At 42.0% G+C, this 15,088-nt stretch overlaps 1 protein-coding gene across 11 annotated transcripts in view; it reads right to left on the reverse strand.

Annotated features, from left to right (window-relative positions):
• Window positions 1-2,523: 2,523 nt before the first annotated feature.
• Window positions 2,524-15,088, reverse strand: part of rbfox1 (RNA binding fox-1 homolog 1) — a 1,299,090-nt gene continuing 1,286,525 nt past the window's right edge. For 10 of the 11 annotated variants that reach the window (XM_086000896.1, XM_086000891.1, XM_086000894.1 and 7 more), the window contains exons 11-12: window positions 4,587-4,662; window positions 2,524-4,290 (exon numbers count right to left, since the gene is read on the reverse strand). In XM_086000896.1, coding sequence (XP_085857022.1) covers window positions 4,168-4,290; window positions 4,587-4,662 — 199 coding nt within the window. In that variant the 3' untranslated portion in view covers window positions 2,524-4,167. The remainder of the gene's footprint in view (window positions 4,291-4,586; window positions 4,663-15,088) is intronic. The other variant, XM_086000892.1, reaches the window with a different exon arrangement.

Consider the following 15,088-nt stretch of genomic DNA (forward strand, 5'->3'; position numbering starts at 1 on the left):
GATGGGGGTAACTCTAAATGCTGACAAGCTGAAATGAATTTCGCATTGACTTTACTCCCAGCCAGCATCCACAACAAATCAGTTTAATGAATCAATTTAATCAAATAAACAAATCAGTTTAACTGGCATTCTGGTTGTGCGCTTTATGTGGTACGTGCAGAAATATTATTTAATTGTTAACTGGTTTCAGAGTGGAAGGCCATTGGAAGCATAAATCATCCCATTAACAGGGTTCTTACGCTGTTAAATACTAGCCCAAACATTACGGGGTGAGTGTAATACATATATACAGCAACTCTATGACACTTGTGGGGAGGTTGACGGCAAAGCTTCGATATTTGCGAGGCTAGTGGCGGAGCGGCACAAACCTGTCCAGCAATTTCTAGTGATTCACAACTCATGGGGGTATCTCTTCCTCACCACAAGTCGCTGTTTTTTTTTACGCATTAATAACAGCCTGCACGTTGAACTCGCCGTTATTTTTTCAGCAAATTCTGGGCTCTCTTTCACTGAATGAATGTTTCTGCTGATTAGTTTTGAATTTCAAGCCATGCCCTCTGGTTCTACTGCTCTGGACAAGATAAAATAGCTGGTCATGGTCGACATTATCCAGCCCCTTTAGAATCCTATGAACAGCAATCATATCACTGCTCAAGCTTCTCTTGCCCAATTTATGTAATCGCTCATCATAATCTAATCTCTCCATCCCCTCAATCATTCTCGTTGCCTTTTCTGTATTATTTCAATAGCTTATTATTTTACTTCATTTCTCTTAACATATGCAATTCAAAAATTTTCTTTGCATTCTGATCACTATTTTTACATTCATTTTAATTCTATGGCATTTTCCTTCATGGCCTTAAGTGCTTTTTTCTTCTTTATGAGTTATTTGGTAGTCCTGGTCAACCAAACCAGAGCGCCTTAAGCTTTGTACCTTGGCTTTGTATTCAGAATTGCCTCCTTGCAGGAAATCCATAATTTCTCCACTCCTCCAGCCATACTCATACCTGCCAAGCCCACTCTTGACAAGACTTCTCAGGTGCATAAAATTGGAGATTTGGTCATCCCTCATTCAAATCCAAGATATTTTCTCCATTTATTGGCTCATTAGGCTGGTTCTCTGCTCCCCTTTACATTACTCTGGGAGTTACAGGATTTTCATCGGCAGGCCTGCATGTACACTAGGCACTGCCATGGTAAAGAGGCAGGAGATGTGTTCCTGGTCCTTCTGCCTCAATTTCCTCTGGTTATGTCCAGTAACTATTTCCAGCAGCACCTCAAGAAGCTAGTGGTGGACTTTGCGTGTGGACCCCACTATGACTGGAGGGCATGAGGAGGCCAGGCAGCAAGGTGAAGATAGCTGACAGAGTAATTGACTTTTTTTTTTAAGGAACCCAATGGATTTTTGGGCATCGCAGTCCTGCTGCTGAGTTCCCACTTCCGCTCCCATTTCTTAGTGCAATGTCCTGCCAGGGAGTAGAACTATACTGGGGGTGTGACTTTGCCATATTAATAACCCAGGACACAAAATTCAGACATATATTGGTTTTGATGGGTTCAATGCTCTTTGGACACACTGGCCTAGAAATTCATTGATGCTGTGCCCATTTTTCAGGTGCAAAATTGGCACCCAAGCATCCAATATGCTGGGTAGCACACACATGCATATTCTGCACTGGAAGTATGCCACCTGCCATATTGGTAAAGGCAGAAAAAGAGGCGTCCAGGGCCCATGCCTGAAACAGATGTGAGGCTTTTCCAATTGCAAATAAGAGGCTTAACAGCCATTTGAGCCCCCCTTTGCAAAATTGGTCTGTGTGGATTCAGCCATTATAGGGGTATGGGGAGAGAGCGGGAATATGGTATTGAGATAGAGGGTCAGCCATGATCATATTGAATGGCGGAGCAGGCTCGAAGGGCCGAATAGCCTACTCCTGCTCCTATTTTTTCTATGTTTCTATAGAAACTGCTGGAGGCCGCCACCGATAAGGTAAGTTTGTTAAAAAATACTTACCTGAATGCAGAGTCAGGAGAAGCAGGACTCCAGTGTGCTTGACCCCCTCCCTCTCTGATCACATTCTCCCTCTCCCAATCACACCCCTCCCTGCCGGTTGGCTCTACCTTTCCCTAGACCTACCTGAAGGCTCCTGTTGGTGACACAATGGCCCAAAATCCAATGCCGATTCGCTGGGACTGGCCAGCATTTGCCCATAGCTCACTGGTGTTATTTGTACGAGACCTGGGGCCCAATATCGTGTGTGCCTCGAGCCGACCCGTTCCGATGCAGGGTTCATTCCCTGCCCCAGTTCGGGCCAGGAGGCAGGTACAAACCAACTTCTAGATCACTGGGCCTGTCCGGCACCAGGATACAGGACTCCAGGGAAATTGGCCCCACAACGTCTTAAGAATGTTTAAATTCCTCTCCCATGTTAAAATCAGTAGTAAAAACTCCACATACACTAATCACAAGTTGAGCAACATTTGATGATGTCCCATAATTGGAAAAAAGAAGCAACAGTATCAGTAGTTCCAATTTTGTGAAATTTTATTGATGATTATTGTTCAACTGATCATACTGCATGCACATACGATGACAAAGAGAAAGCCTGGCCACAATACTTTCCAGCAGGTTTTTAATCGCATAGGTATATCACAGCTTGTGGGTTGATATTTACTCAGTGCATGCCAGGAGGCGCACACAGTACACATGAGGAGTATAACTAAGAGTTGCAGCGAAAAGGCAGAGGAAAAAGTTTTTAAGCTGCATTATTACAAAAAACAAGGAGACCCGTGACAAACACCCCAACTTAGGTACTGTTAAACAGGACAAAGTGAACGGACTCTAGCATATGCACAGACAAGCTGCAATTTTTCACGGACGCTCGAACAAGCTGACCCGACAACTTGCTTACATTGCACTTTTAACACTGAAACGATCCAGAGGCGGAATCCACTTTCTAATTTTGTGATTTATTTGAAGCATTGTAAAGTAAAATGCTTTCTTTTTGTGAACACTTGATTCAGTCCAGTCCAAAAAATAAAAGGCCTCCTCAGAAAAATAACATAACAAAATAACGCGAGCTGTCAAGCGATGAAAAATTGCCGTTTGTTTACACAACACAGTCATGTCTCAAAAGTACCAAGCTGACGAAAATACCATGATTATCTACACTTAATGATTGCAATACTTGTAAAATGCTTATATAAATCTGAATATGATTATCATGTATTCCATAAAAATGATACGCCTTACAGTTGATCTACTATGCTAATTCTAAAACATCATAGGCTGTGTAATCTATAACTGAACATTTCCACTGCACAATTTGAAATTTATTTATACATTTTACTGGTACAAAGAACCTAGTTTATTACTTTCCTTCTGAAAAAAAGAAAAATATAAACAATGCTTTATCACCATTTTTTCAATGTTTTCCCTCCCATAATACAAAAGTCAGCAATGATATCAATAATTTATATACTGGAAGTAATATAAAAAGAATGCTCACTGATGGCCTAACTAGCAGGTTTACTTAAATAGACCTATCTATGGTTGAACTGCTGAATACTGCCTGGTGGAGTATCTTGTAATTGAATGGATGCCCCTTTTACTGAAACCTTTATGTACAAGTGCCGAGAAACATCCAGAAACATAACCTTTGGCTTGAACAAATCGTGAATAATTTAAGACAATTGATAGCAAGATACTTGGTGCAGTGGTGCCCTCTTTCAAATCTATTTTATGCAGATTGACAACCCTTCCCTTAACCCTCCCTCGTTTCGTAAAGCAAACAAAATTGAAATGAAAAAAAAAATGACTGATTTAGTCACTTACAAAAACAGGTGAGAATCCCAATGACTACTGTTCCACACCTTCACATATACGTGTCTCAGTGATTGTGGCTCTCACAGTTCTCACATCTCACAGTCTTTTATCACCATAAGAAAAGCAGTTGCTTTAGCCAATAATCAGATAGGTAACTTTCAGAAATCAAAACCCACTTATTAAAATACACAGAACAAAATATCTGAGGTATAAGATTAAAAAAATGTAGTATTTTTCCTCTTTTTAGAGTTGCTAAAATGATGCACTGCTGCATGTATTGCAATACCCAGGCCTTGGAAAAGCTTCTTTTTTCCCCAGCAGAAGATTTAATGGTATGTCATTTAGTATGGAGCAAAACGGCTGTATCCCCCTCGGTATATACTAGCCTGCAATGAAGAAAGAACGAGACCGACATCATCAGCAAGGCTCCTAGTCTTGGCATCAGTCAAGGGTGCAAAAGCATTCTGAAACAAAGTGATGGATTTAATTATCAAAATGACTAATTATTCCATTAAGCCAAATGTTCAGCTAGGTGATACTCGCAAAATTAGAAATATAATAACTTACATGCACTACATTGCCAAGAAATTAAGACATTCATCAAGTTTGCTGGAAGGATTAATGTGGCATTTTAGCTGCTGTTAGCACCAGAGACAAATTCAATTAAGTTAAACTGAGGATATGCTGGCGGAGATATTAAAAAAAACATGCAGGAATGAAGCAGCAAGAAAGAAAAGTACTGAATCAATGCTAGGCTTACCACGGCACCAACGCCGTAGGTGGCTGCTGGAGCAAGTGCGTGGTGGTAGGGGTCTGCAGCATAAACTCTTCCGTAACTGAAAGTAAAGGAAGCGCGGATCAGTTAAAAAATATACATGGTAACGAAAGGAGCACAACAAAGCTACAGTATACTATAGGAATCACTTGTTAGAGTTTGACACAAAGTGCAGTGTGATGCATACTGGTAAAATAATGCAAACAGAAAATACCAAATGTAGAAAAATCAAAAAGCAAAGCACATCTATGTTCTCTAACGAATTAGTTCTCACTCTTCATAAGTTAACATTCTTGTCATGTGATATTGAGATTTTCACCATAATCCGTCTAAGAGCCTCCTGCTTGTTAAATATGGAAACATCACAATGGAGACCACGCACAAGGAAACAGGCACTAGGCCAGTGAACTTTTATTATGTTATAAAAATATTACATATATATATTTCTCTTTGGACTGTTAAGAAACCACTTGAGCTATACTCTCATGGTTTATGACATGACTATGAGAGTTGCTTGTGGTATGGCCTTGTAACACACTGCCAACACTTACAATTTAATACACATATTTCTGTTAATCTTTTGTTTTAAATATGACTCTAAATTTGGGAGAAAAAACACACTATGCTGTGGTTTAAATATTGTATTTGTTTCCTATCCCTACTCCAAGTTATTTGCTTCTCTTTGAATCCCCTGATTCTGCACTCCTCTCCCCAGCAAAGATAATGGGCAGCCGTCATTTTTTCTATTCGTGTTCTTGAACAGGCAGAAGGCAAATCAGATTATATTTTTTTCAATTTAACTTCCCTTATTCTGTAGAAGTGCCTCCCTTGTGCAACTCAGCTGTGGTTAGAAAGTGATAATGTAAGGGATCACAGTGGAGAACCTGTTTCCTGCCAGTCCTGGTATAGGGATGTAAAGGCATCAATGTCCAGCACCAGTGGGCCAACCAGAGGACAACGCAGCTGAAATCATTACAATCTGCTGCATTTTCCTTTTATGAACCTTACCATTTTCACAGGTTATGGGAGGCTTTAGAATTAATACTATAAAGGAAGATGGTAACATCAAGCACAAATTTGGTGAATGTATTTGATTTAGCCAATAGAAAAAAAATACAGAATTAATTAACAAGGCTGGACTTTTCAGACAACTAATAAAATGTTACTGCTACTAGTAACCTGCATTCTACATCTAAAGGAATTCATTGCTATAAAACCCAAACTGCTGATTTATATGAAGCAGTATTTCCACACTAAGTTACTTTTCACTAAAGCATTTGACAAAAGGGATCCTACATACAGAACTATGCAACATCAGTTTAATGACATAAACTAGTGTGGATGCTTTTCTCAATTTCATGATGGCTTGTTAATGGCTGCTTACCAAATCTATAAATGATGGTCCAACACATTGGCTGGAATTTTCCCCTAAAAAAAAGGGTGGGTTTTGATCGTGAGGGCAGTTAAATTGTTAAAAATGGGATTCCCGACTTGGTCCAGCCTTCAACTCGCCCATTTCCGGCTTTAACAGAAGTGGGATGGGGGCGGGACTGAGGGCAGGTGACCAACCTGCTCCCAGGGGGCGGTGCTACAATTTAAATATTATAATGAGGCTGGAAGCCTCTTTTTTCACCTCCATTTTGAATTTAACTGACTGGACAGGTCTCCTACAATTTGTGAAACTCGGCAGCTAAACCGAGGTGGGGATGGTTGGATCCATGAGGTAAGTGGCTTTATACTTACCCCCTGGATCCAGCGTCCCTACCTAACCCACCCCCTGCGATCGGAGACCCCACCGTGAGGCCTCCGATCACCTTCCCAGGCCTTCGATCCCCACCATGAAGCCTCCCGACCCCACCGATGATGCAGAGGCCGACCACAATCCTCCGGTGGCTGGCCCCGATCCTCTCTTCCCCCCCCCCCCGTCAAACCTCTGGCTGACCGCCCCCCCCCCCCAACCACCGATGCTCTGGCTGACCACTCCCAGCCTCCCCTCCCAGTTGACCCCGATGCTCCGGCCGACCCCTCGCCACCGATCCCCGATCCCCACCCTCGCCCCGTGATCCCTCCCCCAGAATGACCCCTCGCTCCCTCTCTGCAGCTGCAGGCCAACCTGCCTGCAGCCAGCCAGCCTCTCAATCTGGCTGGCTGCGGGCGGGAAATCAAGGCCTCATGTGCAAATCAGGCCCTGCCGTTAAAGTTGGACCGGCCTCTCGGGTTTCCCACCTGCCTCAAAGGCTCTTAGCCCCCAACCCGCCTACCTGCAGAAAATTCCGGCCATTGTCTTCAGGAAAGTGTACTCAGCTTTAACATGCATGTAATTCTGTTTACTGTCTAGGAGCTTAGTAGAAATTTGTTTGAAATTACTTAGGGTTACTATTTTAATCTGAGTTGTGATACAGAAAAATCAATTGGAATTGTAAATCTCTTTGATATTAACCTATTGGTTACGTTATAATGAGTGGAAGATAATGGGTTAGAAATTGGTATTTTGGGGTGTAAAACGGGCACAACATTTACCAATATCTAGGCATGAGGTTTGGCGCCCGATCTGCACCAGAGGCATGACCAGTGCCATATTGGTCCTCACTGTGTTTAGACATCCCTGGCAGCCACCTGAAATCAGTATTGGATCAATTTAAATATGCAAAGAAGGGTCCTGCGCCTGTTTCAGGACCCTTCTACAAAATTAAGGAAAAGTAGTAGCTAGTTTTTCCAGTTCTAGTAAACAGACTGCTGGAGGCCGCCAAACAAATGGCAGGGAAAGCCTTTCTTTTTTCCTCTCCTGTGGAGTCAAGCATGTTCCTCCCAACTACTGCAGGCTGCTGCTTGCCTGCGCTTGGCAACCCTACGTTGTCCTTTATCCCCAGTCCCAGGACTTACCCAAGGGCTGCTGTTAGTGAGGCAGCAGGCCCAAATCCGATCCCAGACTTTGGAGGCATGGACATGCGTTGGCAGCTCACCTCTTATTATTAAATTGAGCCCCAATTTTGGGGTGAGCCTTGGGCCGCCGGCTTGCAGTGAGTCTACTATTTTGGGCCCGAAAACAGGCTGAAACCAATTACTACCCGAATGTTCCAAGCTGCGATTCACCAAAGATATCTCACAGGAATATATGACCCCTCATTGCATAAGTAAAATTTCCCACATGCTGAGAGATCTGGGAGTTGCTTTAATATATCTCTCAGTAGTTAAAATGTGATAATATTGGCATAAGTACAGAAACTCTCTCAGTCAGAGGGTATATGCTTAGGTGTCTAAACAGCAAGAGAAAAAAGACTTACAAGATAGATGAGTGAAAAAGGACACAGAACACATTGCAATATATGACTACCAAAGATCAGCAAGGACTTTTTGAGATGTATTTTTCAAGTAGAGACTGGCAGTTAATGCATCATAGGATGACATGATGGGACCAAGGACAGAGAGCTGATCTACAGGTCGGGTGTCACCAAGATGAGATCCGCTATAGGTCACATAAAATCAGATTGTGTAATGACATTTGTTGAAAGGCTCTTGAAATATTTTATTACCTTTTATTCAGATCATTGTAAACCATTTTAATATGGACTTAGCCTATTCTTATGTTACAGTTCAAAGCTGTAAAAAAAATTAAAACCCACTAAACATTACTTGTTAAATACTTTTAGGGAAGCTGCTAATTGCTGTAATTTGGAAGAGAAATAACTTTGTAGTCCTTTTTAACAATGGCTGTATTTCAAAGTAGCAAAATGTATGTTTTGGGCATCAAACAAACTGGGGTGTTCTTCCATGCAGACTTTCTGTCCAAACGATTGATCTGATACTTCTCATCTTTATAATAGATACACATTTTTATTGCGATAAGTGTAAAAGTTTATTGTAGCGATCTTTAGCTTCATAAATTTGATAAGACATGTGTTGACCCAGCATTGTATGTTACTACAAGACCAAAATTCCTGGGGGTCTGTTCCACTGGTGCAAGTGCATTGTAGCGGAACCCCTTGCCCACCCTAGCCCCAATTCAAAATCCTGGGAAAGGGGTCATCTGCATGGCTGGACCTGCAAAGGTACATCAGCAGTGCCCACCTTGGAATGTCAACAGAATGTTGTAGTGGCACCCTGCCACTCTGAAAGCAGAGCAGAGATCTCGCAAGGTCCCAAAGAGAAGTAGTCTCTTCTAGTGCCTGCTACCAGTGGAGCAAGTGGACCCCTTAAGGATCATAATCAACGCCTTTTGGGATTGATTACCTTTCCCTTGTCAGGGTTGGGAGGCTTTTACAAGCCTCAATGGGAAGCATGTCAGTTAGCAGTTGGCATGAGTTCACTGAGGTCCAAGGTAGATGCAAGGGGTATAATTTCCCTGGGAAGCCTTGAAACTCTCCTAGACAGTCCCCCCTAACATGGGGGATGGGCAGAAGATCCAACTGCTGTAAAGTGGTGACATGCAAAAAATAGGTGGAATCCTACACTGCTGGGTTCCATTCTAAATTCCGGCCGATGAGATTGATCTGCTCCTTTTCTGCCCTTGATTAGTGCCAGAATTTCAGAGCCCATGTATGTTTCAACTAAATCTGTGTGAATTCCCAATATCGTTGATTGTGGTTGGTACAGCTGGCTGGACCTTGAATACATTGTTGGTAGAATTGTGGTTTGGTCAGTGATTTCCCATACAGTGAGGCATCACTCTCAACAATGTCATCCTGGACGAGTGCTAAACCGAAGCAAAACACGTTCCTACAAGATGAGATGGAAAATCAGTGGAACGGTCACCTTAGATGTTGCTTCATGCTTTCTAGAGACAGGTCCTAATGTGGATTATGCAGAAGCCTGCAAACAGACACCCCAAGCCCCTGACCTCTTGAGAGACGATGGCCCAAGGCACATGAAAATCAAAAACTGAGGAGCATGGAAATTGTGGAAGTGAATAATCCTGGGTGCAGAATAACAGATTTTTATAGGTTAGTAAGTGCATACTGTGATTGAAAGTTTGAATAAGGAAATGCAGTGTTTGGCCCTGCATCTCAGTGGGTAAGTACACTGTGTGCTACTGAGCTACAGCAGATCAAGAAGGCCCTAATTTTAGTATTAGGGCCTTTAATGTCAGGTGGCTTTTGGGATGCATCAGCACTAGAATGGAAAAATAAAATCTCCTAGGGGTCCTGCTTCTCATCCATTCCAAACATTTCTACTTGAAAGTGCACGAGGACAGGCTCAGGTTCAACACTTAGGCCTGTCAATGCTCATAGCCCCGTCTCACAACTGAAGTGCAGTCACTTGGATGAAGTACTGCAAGGCTGCGGTCAACCTGGGATATTAAAACTCCAGCTTATGTTAGTCTCTTCAAGAAAGGCGGGAAGAAAATTGGGGGGGGGGCAAAAAAAATCTGAATTTAATGATCAATACTCAATGGGTTAAAATTCAGCCAATACAGTTCAACAAAATGGATATTGTTTTAAAAATGCAATAATCCTATTTTCCACATACTACTAAGAAGCTGAATTTTCTGGTTATATGGCACAGAGAAAGCATCATGTTTTTATTCATGTGCTTTACTCACCCAATTATGAATATTGTGAACCCTAGACAAGTGCACACCTGATTCAAATAGAAATCTCATTCAACCATAGAATTTCCATGGAGCCTTCTCATTCTCTGCCATCAGATGGTTGTCCTGACCGAAGCATACTTCTTAGTAAATTGGTTAACAATTTATCAAGATCCAGCAACAGCGTACACTGGTGTGTTAAATACAACATTTCAGCAGACCATTGCTCTTTGTTCCTATTTTCGAGGTCACTTTTAATATTGTATATTAAAGAAAATGACAGTTAAAGATAAATAGTGCAGTATTTCTTTTTCAGTCCCCCTCTTTAATAAAAGAAAGGACTTGCGTTCATAGAGTGCCTCTCACATTCTAAAGTGTTTACCAGCCAATCGAGTATTTTTGAAATGCAGTCATTGTTGTAATGTATCAATCTTGCACCACTCACTTCCTGGCTGAAATGGGCAGGTAGGCAAGCAGCTCCTTCTGCTACTCTAGATTGTATTCTACATTGGCTGCTCAAAAATGGGAAAGAGCTAATTGTATGACTAAAAATTCTTAGATATTTAGTGATTCTATGTTAACTATGTTCTATGCCCATTATATTGGTAGTGCTGGGTCAGTAACATCATCAATTATGTAACAGTGTGAGAAGAGGAGCCCACTTTTACAACCTGTTCATCCTACTACACAAGGAAGGGGTGACAGATCTCAGTACATGTGCACTGAAATGTATACACAATGTGAAATGCCCAGTCATCCACAATACCAGTGTGTTTTCTTCTAACTGAAAAGAGGTGATCGATAGTCGGCTCTCTTCAATCAAAAGACACAGAATGGTAAGACAGTAGAGTATCTAAGTTTCAAATGTATTCCTTTGGAATGCCCTCTAGTACTCTTAAGCACACCACAGAAAATCGTTGTCACTGTAAAGCAAAGCACGCGCCTTTGACAGTTGAAAAATTAAATTGAGAGTGCTGAATCTACATCAATTAAACACTACTCTTCAATTATGAGCTGAATTTTCAGGTCTTCCGCCAGGCGGAAACGGGGTGACGGTGATCTGCAGATGGAATCTGCGCTGCCATTTTGCTGGAGTCCTCCCGAGTAGCTGGCCCGAGCAGGCCGCCTGAAGAGGACACTCAGCTGATTAAAATATTTAAATCGGAGTCCAACCACGTCAATAGGATCTCGATGCCATTTCGGGCTGAACTGGGTGGAGCCTGCACCGTACCCACCCCGACCAGCGTCAGCTGATGGCTGGGGCTGAGTGGACACAAGGGGCGAGTTCCTCCTGGCCCTGCAAACCCAGTCTTATCCGCTGTTGCTCCGACCTCTCCCTCCACCAATCCCCCTCCCCCTGGAGCCAACCTTCCTGCGACCCAGAGACCGGCGGTCTGCCCCGGGGCTCTCGGGTTCTGGCAGCAGTCTGCTGGCCGATGTAAATAAGGTCCAGTTCTGGCGGCCAGCCACCCGGATACCACTCTGGGATAAAGTCCACCCTCTTTTTCTTTGAAGAGTTAAAAGGCTTTACTCTCCATTGTTTGCCAACCATCATGTGACAATATATCTAGGAGTCGTTTTTGGCAAATGTAAGCCATTTTGAAAAGCTGCGCTATGTTCTAATATCAAAGCATATTAAATCGTATTGTAAAATTTCCCTTATTTTTCCATACAACCTGTAAATTGCCTTTAGCTTATTTTGAAAGATTCAGTTAAAACATGTATTAAATATAGTTTGTGAAACTGTTAACTCATAGTGCGTTATAGAAGGAATCTTTCAATGTCTTATACCACAAGAATACCCAGGGAAGGAGACCACTACGGCACATGCCACCTAGAATATGACAGCTAAAATAATCTAGCTCCGTATATGACACTTTCTTGAAACAATCATAGATTACTGTTACAATGAAAAAAAGGCTATAAAACTCGATCCCCACATTTATGAGGTAACAAAAAATATACACTGTGCAGACCATTCTGGCACAACAAAATCACACCAAAATTACATAACACAAAGAATAAAACTGACAAAACCAGTTGTATAAATAGAATGCTTATCTGTAATGGGTATGATCCAATGTTCATCACACTCATGAGGTACATCCTTATAATTCAATATTGCGATAAGTATAGTTTCACATCTGCCCCCAACAAGTGCCTAGTTTAAATTGTGTGAATAAGAAGTGAGGTCGTGTTTTCATCCTAAGGTTCAAAAATATATTGTTCACAACAACAACTTACAGGACGTTCTTCTATCACAAGTCAATGAAATCCGTCACAATAGTTTGAACATTTTATTTATTCCATGTTAAAAGTCATTCTCCAGCACTATGCAAGATAGATGAATAATTCAGAGCAATGAGTGATAATTTTCCACTTCAGTGTAGGAATGTAGGGATAGAGTTATCAACAGCCATAGAATAATTGCAAATTAATGATAGATGGAGATAAAACAGCTCCACACAAACAGTGGGGAACTCTGCAAATCTGACTGATTAATCTGTACTTATAGCTCAGTTATATTTACAAGTTTAACCAAGGATTCCATGTAACAATTCCAAGATCTTCTACGCTGGATATTCAGTATTTTTTTTCCTTATACCTTCCTTGACTAAGATTTACACCTGAGCAGAAGTGGGATTGAAGTTGGCTTCCTGCCTCTCTCTGGTGCCATGTGCTTGTGCTCCAGCATACTGCCTTCTGCACTGGAGTTATGTTAGGACAGGGATGTTATCAATACTATCACCAGGGCTGTATCACAGAGGATTGGCAATTTAACTTTGATTTCTAGTTAGAGTTAGAAACAAAGATGTAAGCCATTTCAAATCAACCACATAGGAATCTCTCTTGGCTTCAATGCAGCTTACAGCCACACTAAATGTAGGCTGTAGGAAAATTAAACCATGTGAAATTAAACCAGGCTTAATGTGAGGAAAATAATGAGTTCCACTGTTACCTTTTCCAGGTTTAGACATCTGCTTGACAATAAAGCTTCTAAATCCCCAAATAAAACCGGCAGTCATTTATAGCATCTAGCAATCTAAACCATGGATCACTTCACTGACTCTAGGAGTACAGGCTTTCTCTACAGACTTGACTGACATCCAGTCTGGACCTTCGCAAAGAGCCTCCAATATTTCTACTCCCTTGGGACTGACAACTAAGGCTATTCCTAACCATTTTAGTCAAAACTATCATTTGTTTTCAGCTACTGATCATTGCATAAGATGCTTGCAGACTATCTCGACTGGAAAGGATACTGAAAGATTCAAATTGCACCTTCTCCATTCAGAAATCATCCTTTCCCTACTTAATCTTGTCACATTTTACACTCAGTCATATTTGACCAAGTATGTGCATTGACCTGGAATTGTAAGCATGAGGCAGACAAGCTGTCAAATAGATAATGACCATGAAGAAAAAAAGGTTGCCACTCTTTTTATTGTGTAAGACGGAAGAATGAATGCACACTGCAAAACAGAAGGGACGGTCTGAAGATCTTGTCACACAAACTCCATGCTTCACATCTTTGGGCAATTCAGCAGGATTCTGTTTCACTCAATCGGATCATAATCAAGAAGCAAACCTTAGGTTTAATATTAAAAAATTCTCTTTTGCTACTGCTCTGAAATTCCATTGCATTTTCTGCCATTTTCTTGTCATTATAATTTTGTTACAGTATTAAATTATGTCATTATCCTTGGACATTATTAATGTGAATTTGATAGATGGTGTGGAATTTAAAGGGCAGCCAATCAAAAATACCATAACCATTGTGCAGCGTTTGTTTGTTTGGATTGCGGTTATTTTAAATAACCCAGCAATGGCAATCCAGCGTTCCTAAATCGTTAAAGAAAACTCTTCAAAAAACTTTTATTTTAGTGCACAAGACTGGTGTGGTGATTCGTGAATATTTTCCTTTTGACATAATGGTTATCAATACTACCCATTCTGCTCATGGAGTGGGACTTAAATTCTGCCCAAAGGATGGAGCAATAGCCGCTTCTCTTCCACAGCTGTCAAGGGTTCAAAACAGCAGGAATTGGGGCAGTTAACACCTTCTTCCTAATAGGCATAGTTCCATGCCATTAAATTAACTGAGCAATTACTGAGAGAGCCCAGAAAAGTAGCTGGGATTGGTACACTGGACTAGACTTTCCTCCTGCAGCATCTTGGGGTTACTATCAGTACTCTGACAGAAAGTCTGATATTATCCACTGTGGTAAACCACTGTTTGTATTCCTGTTTGTCCTGTTTGTATTCCACTGTGTACATGCCTGGACATGCCTCGGCTGACTCCTCCCACAGGTCCTAGTATAAAGGTGACTGCTCCCCAGCCCTTAGTATCATGGACCGGTCGACCACGCGAGGCAGACCTCCATTCTGTTGTTAATAAAAGCCTTTAGTTACTCTTCTAACTCTCAGTCTTTTATGAGTAATTGATAGCGCATCAATTTTATTAACAACATTTTTATAATGGAGAAGATCCTCACACCAGCATGCCTGGACTTAGATCATCGGGAGGCGGACTCATCCACCAAGTTTACTCACTGGCTTAAGTGTTTCGAAAAATTCCTGACCGCCTCCGAAGCAATCAAATCGGACGAGGACAAACTGGATGTCCTGACCTCCAAAGTGAACCACCGAGTGTACTCGGTCATCCAAGACGCGACCTCGTACGCGGACGCTATCAAGCTCCTCAAGGACCAGTACACGCGCCCAGTGAACGAAGTGTACGCCAGGCACCTCCTGGGGAGTCATAAACAACAACCTGGGGAATCGACCGTGGAATACCTTCAGGCACTGTCTGTGCTTGGCCGGGCCTGTGGTTGTAAGGATGTAAAGGCCGCCGTGTACACAGAGGAACTTATCCGGGACGCTTTTGTAGCGGGCCACAGATCCAATTACACCCGACAGCGACTGTTGGAGCAGAGTAACCTCGACCTCAACAAGGCCT

This window comes from Somniosus microcephalus, chromosome 11 (assembly GCF_052327205.1).
Source record: "Somniosus microcephalus isolate GS21.2 chromosome 11, FLI_Smic_1.0, whole genome shotgun sequence".
Lineage (NCBI taxonomy): Eukaryota > Metazoa > Chordata > Chondrichthyes > Squaliformes > Somniosidae > Somniosus > Somniosus microcephalus.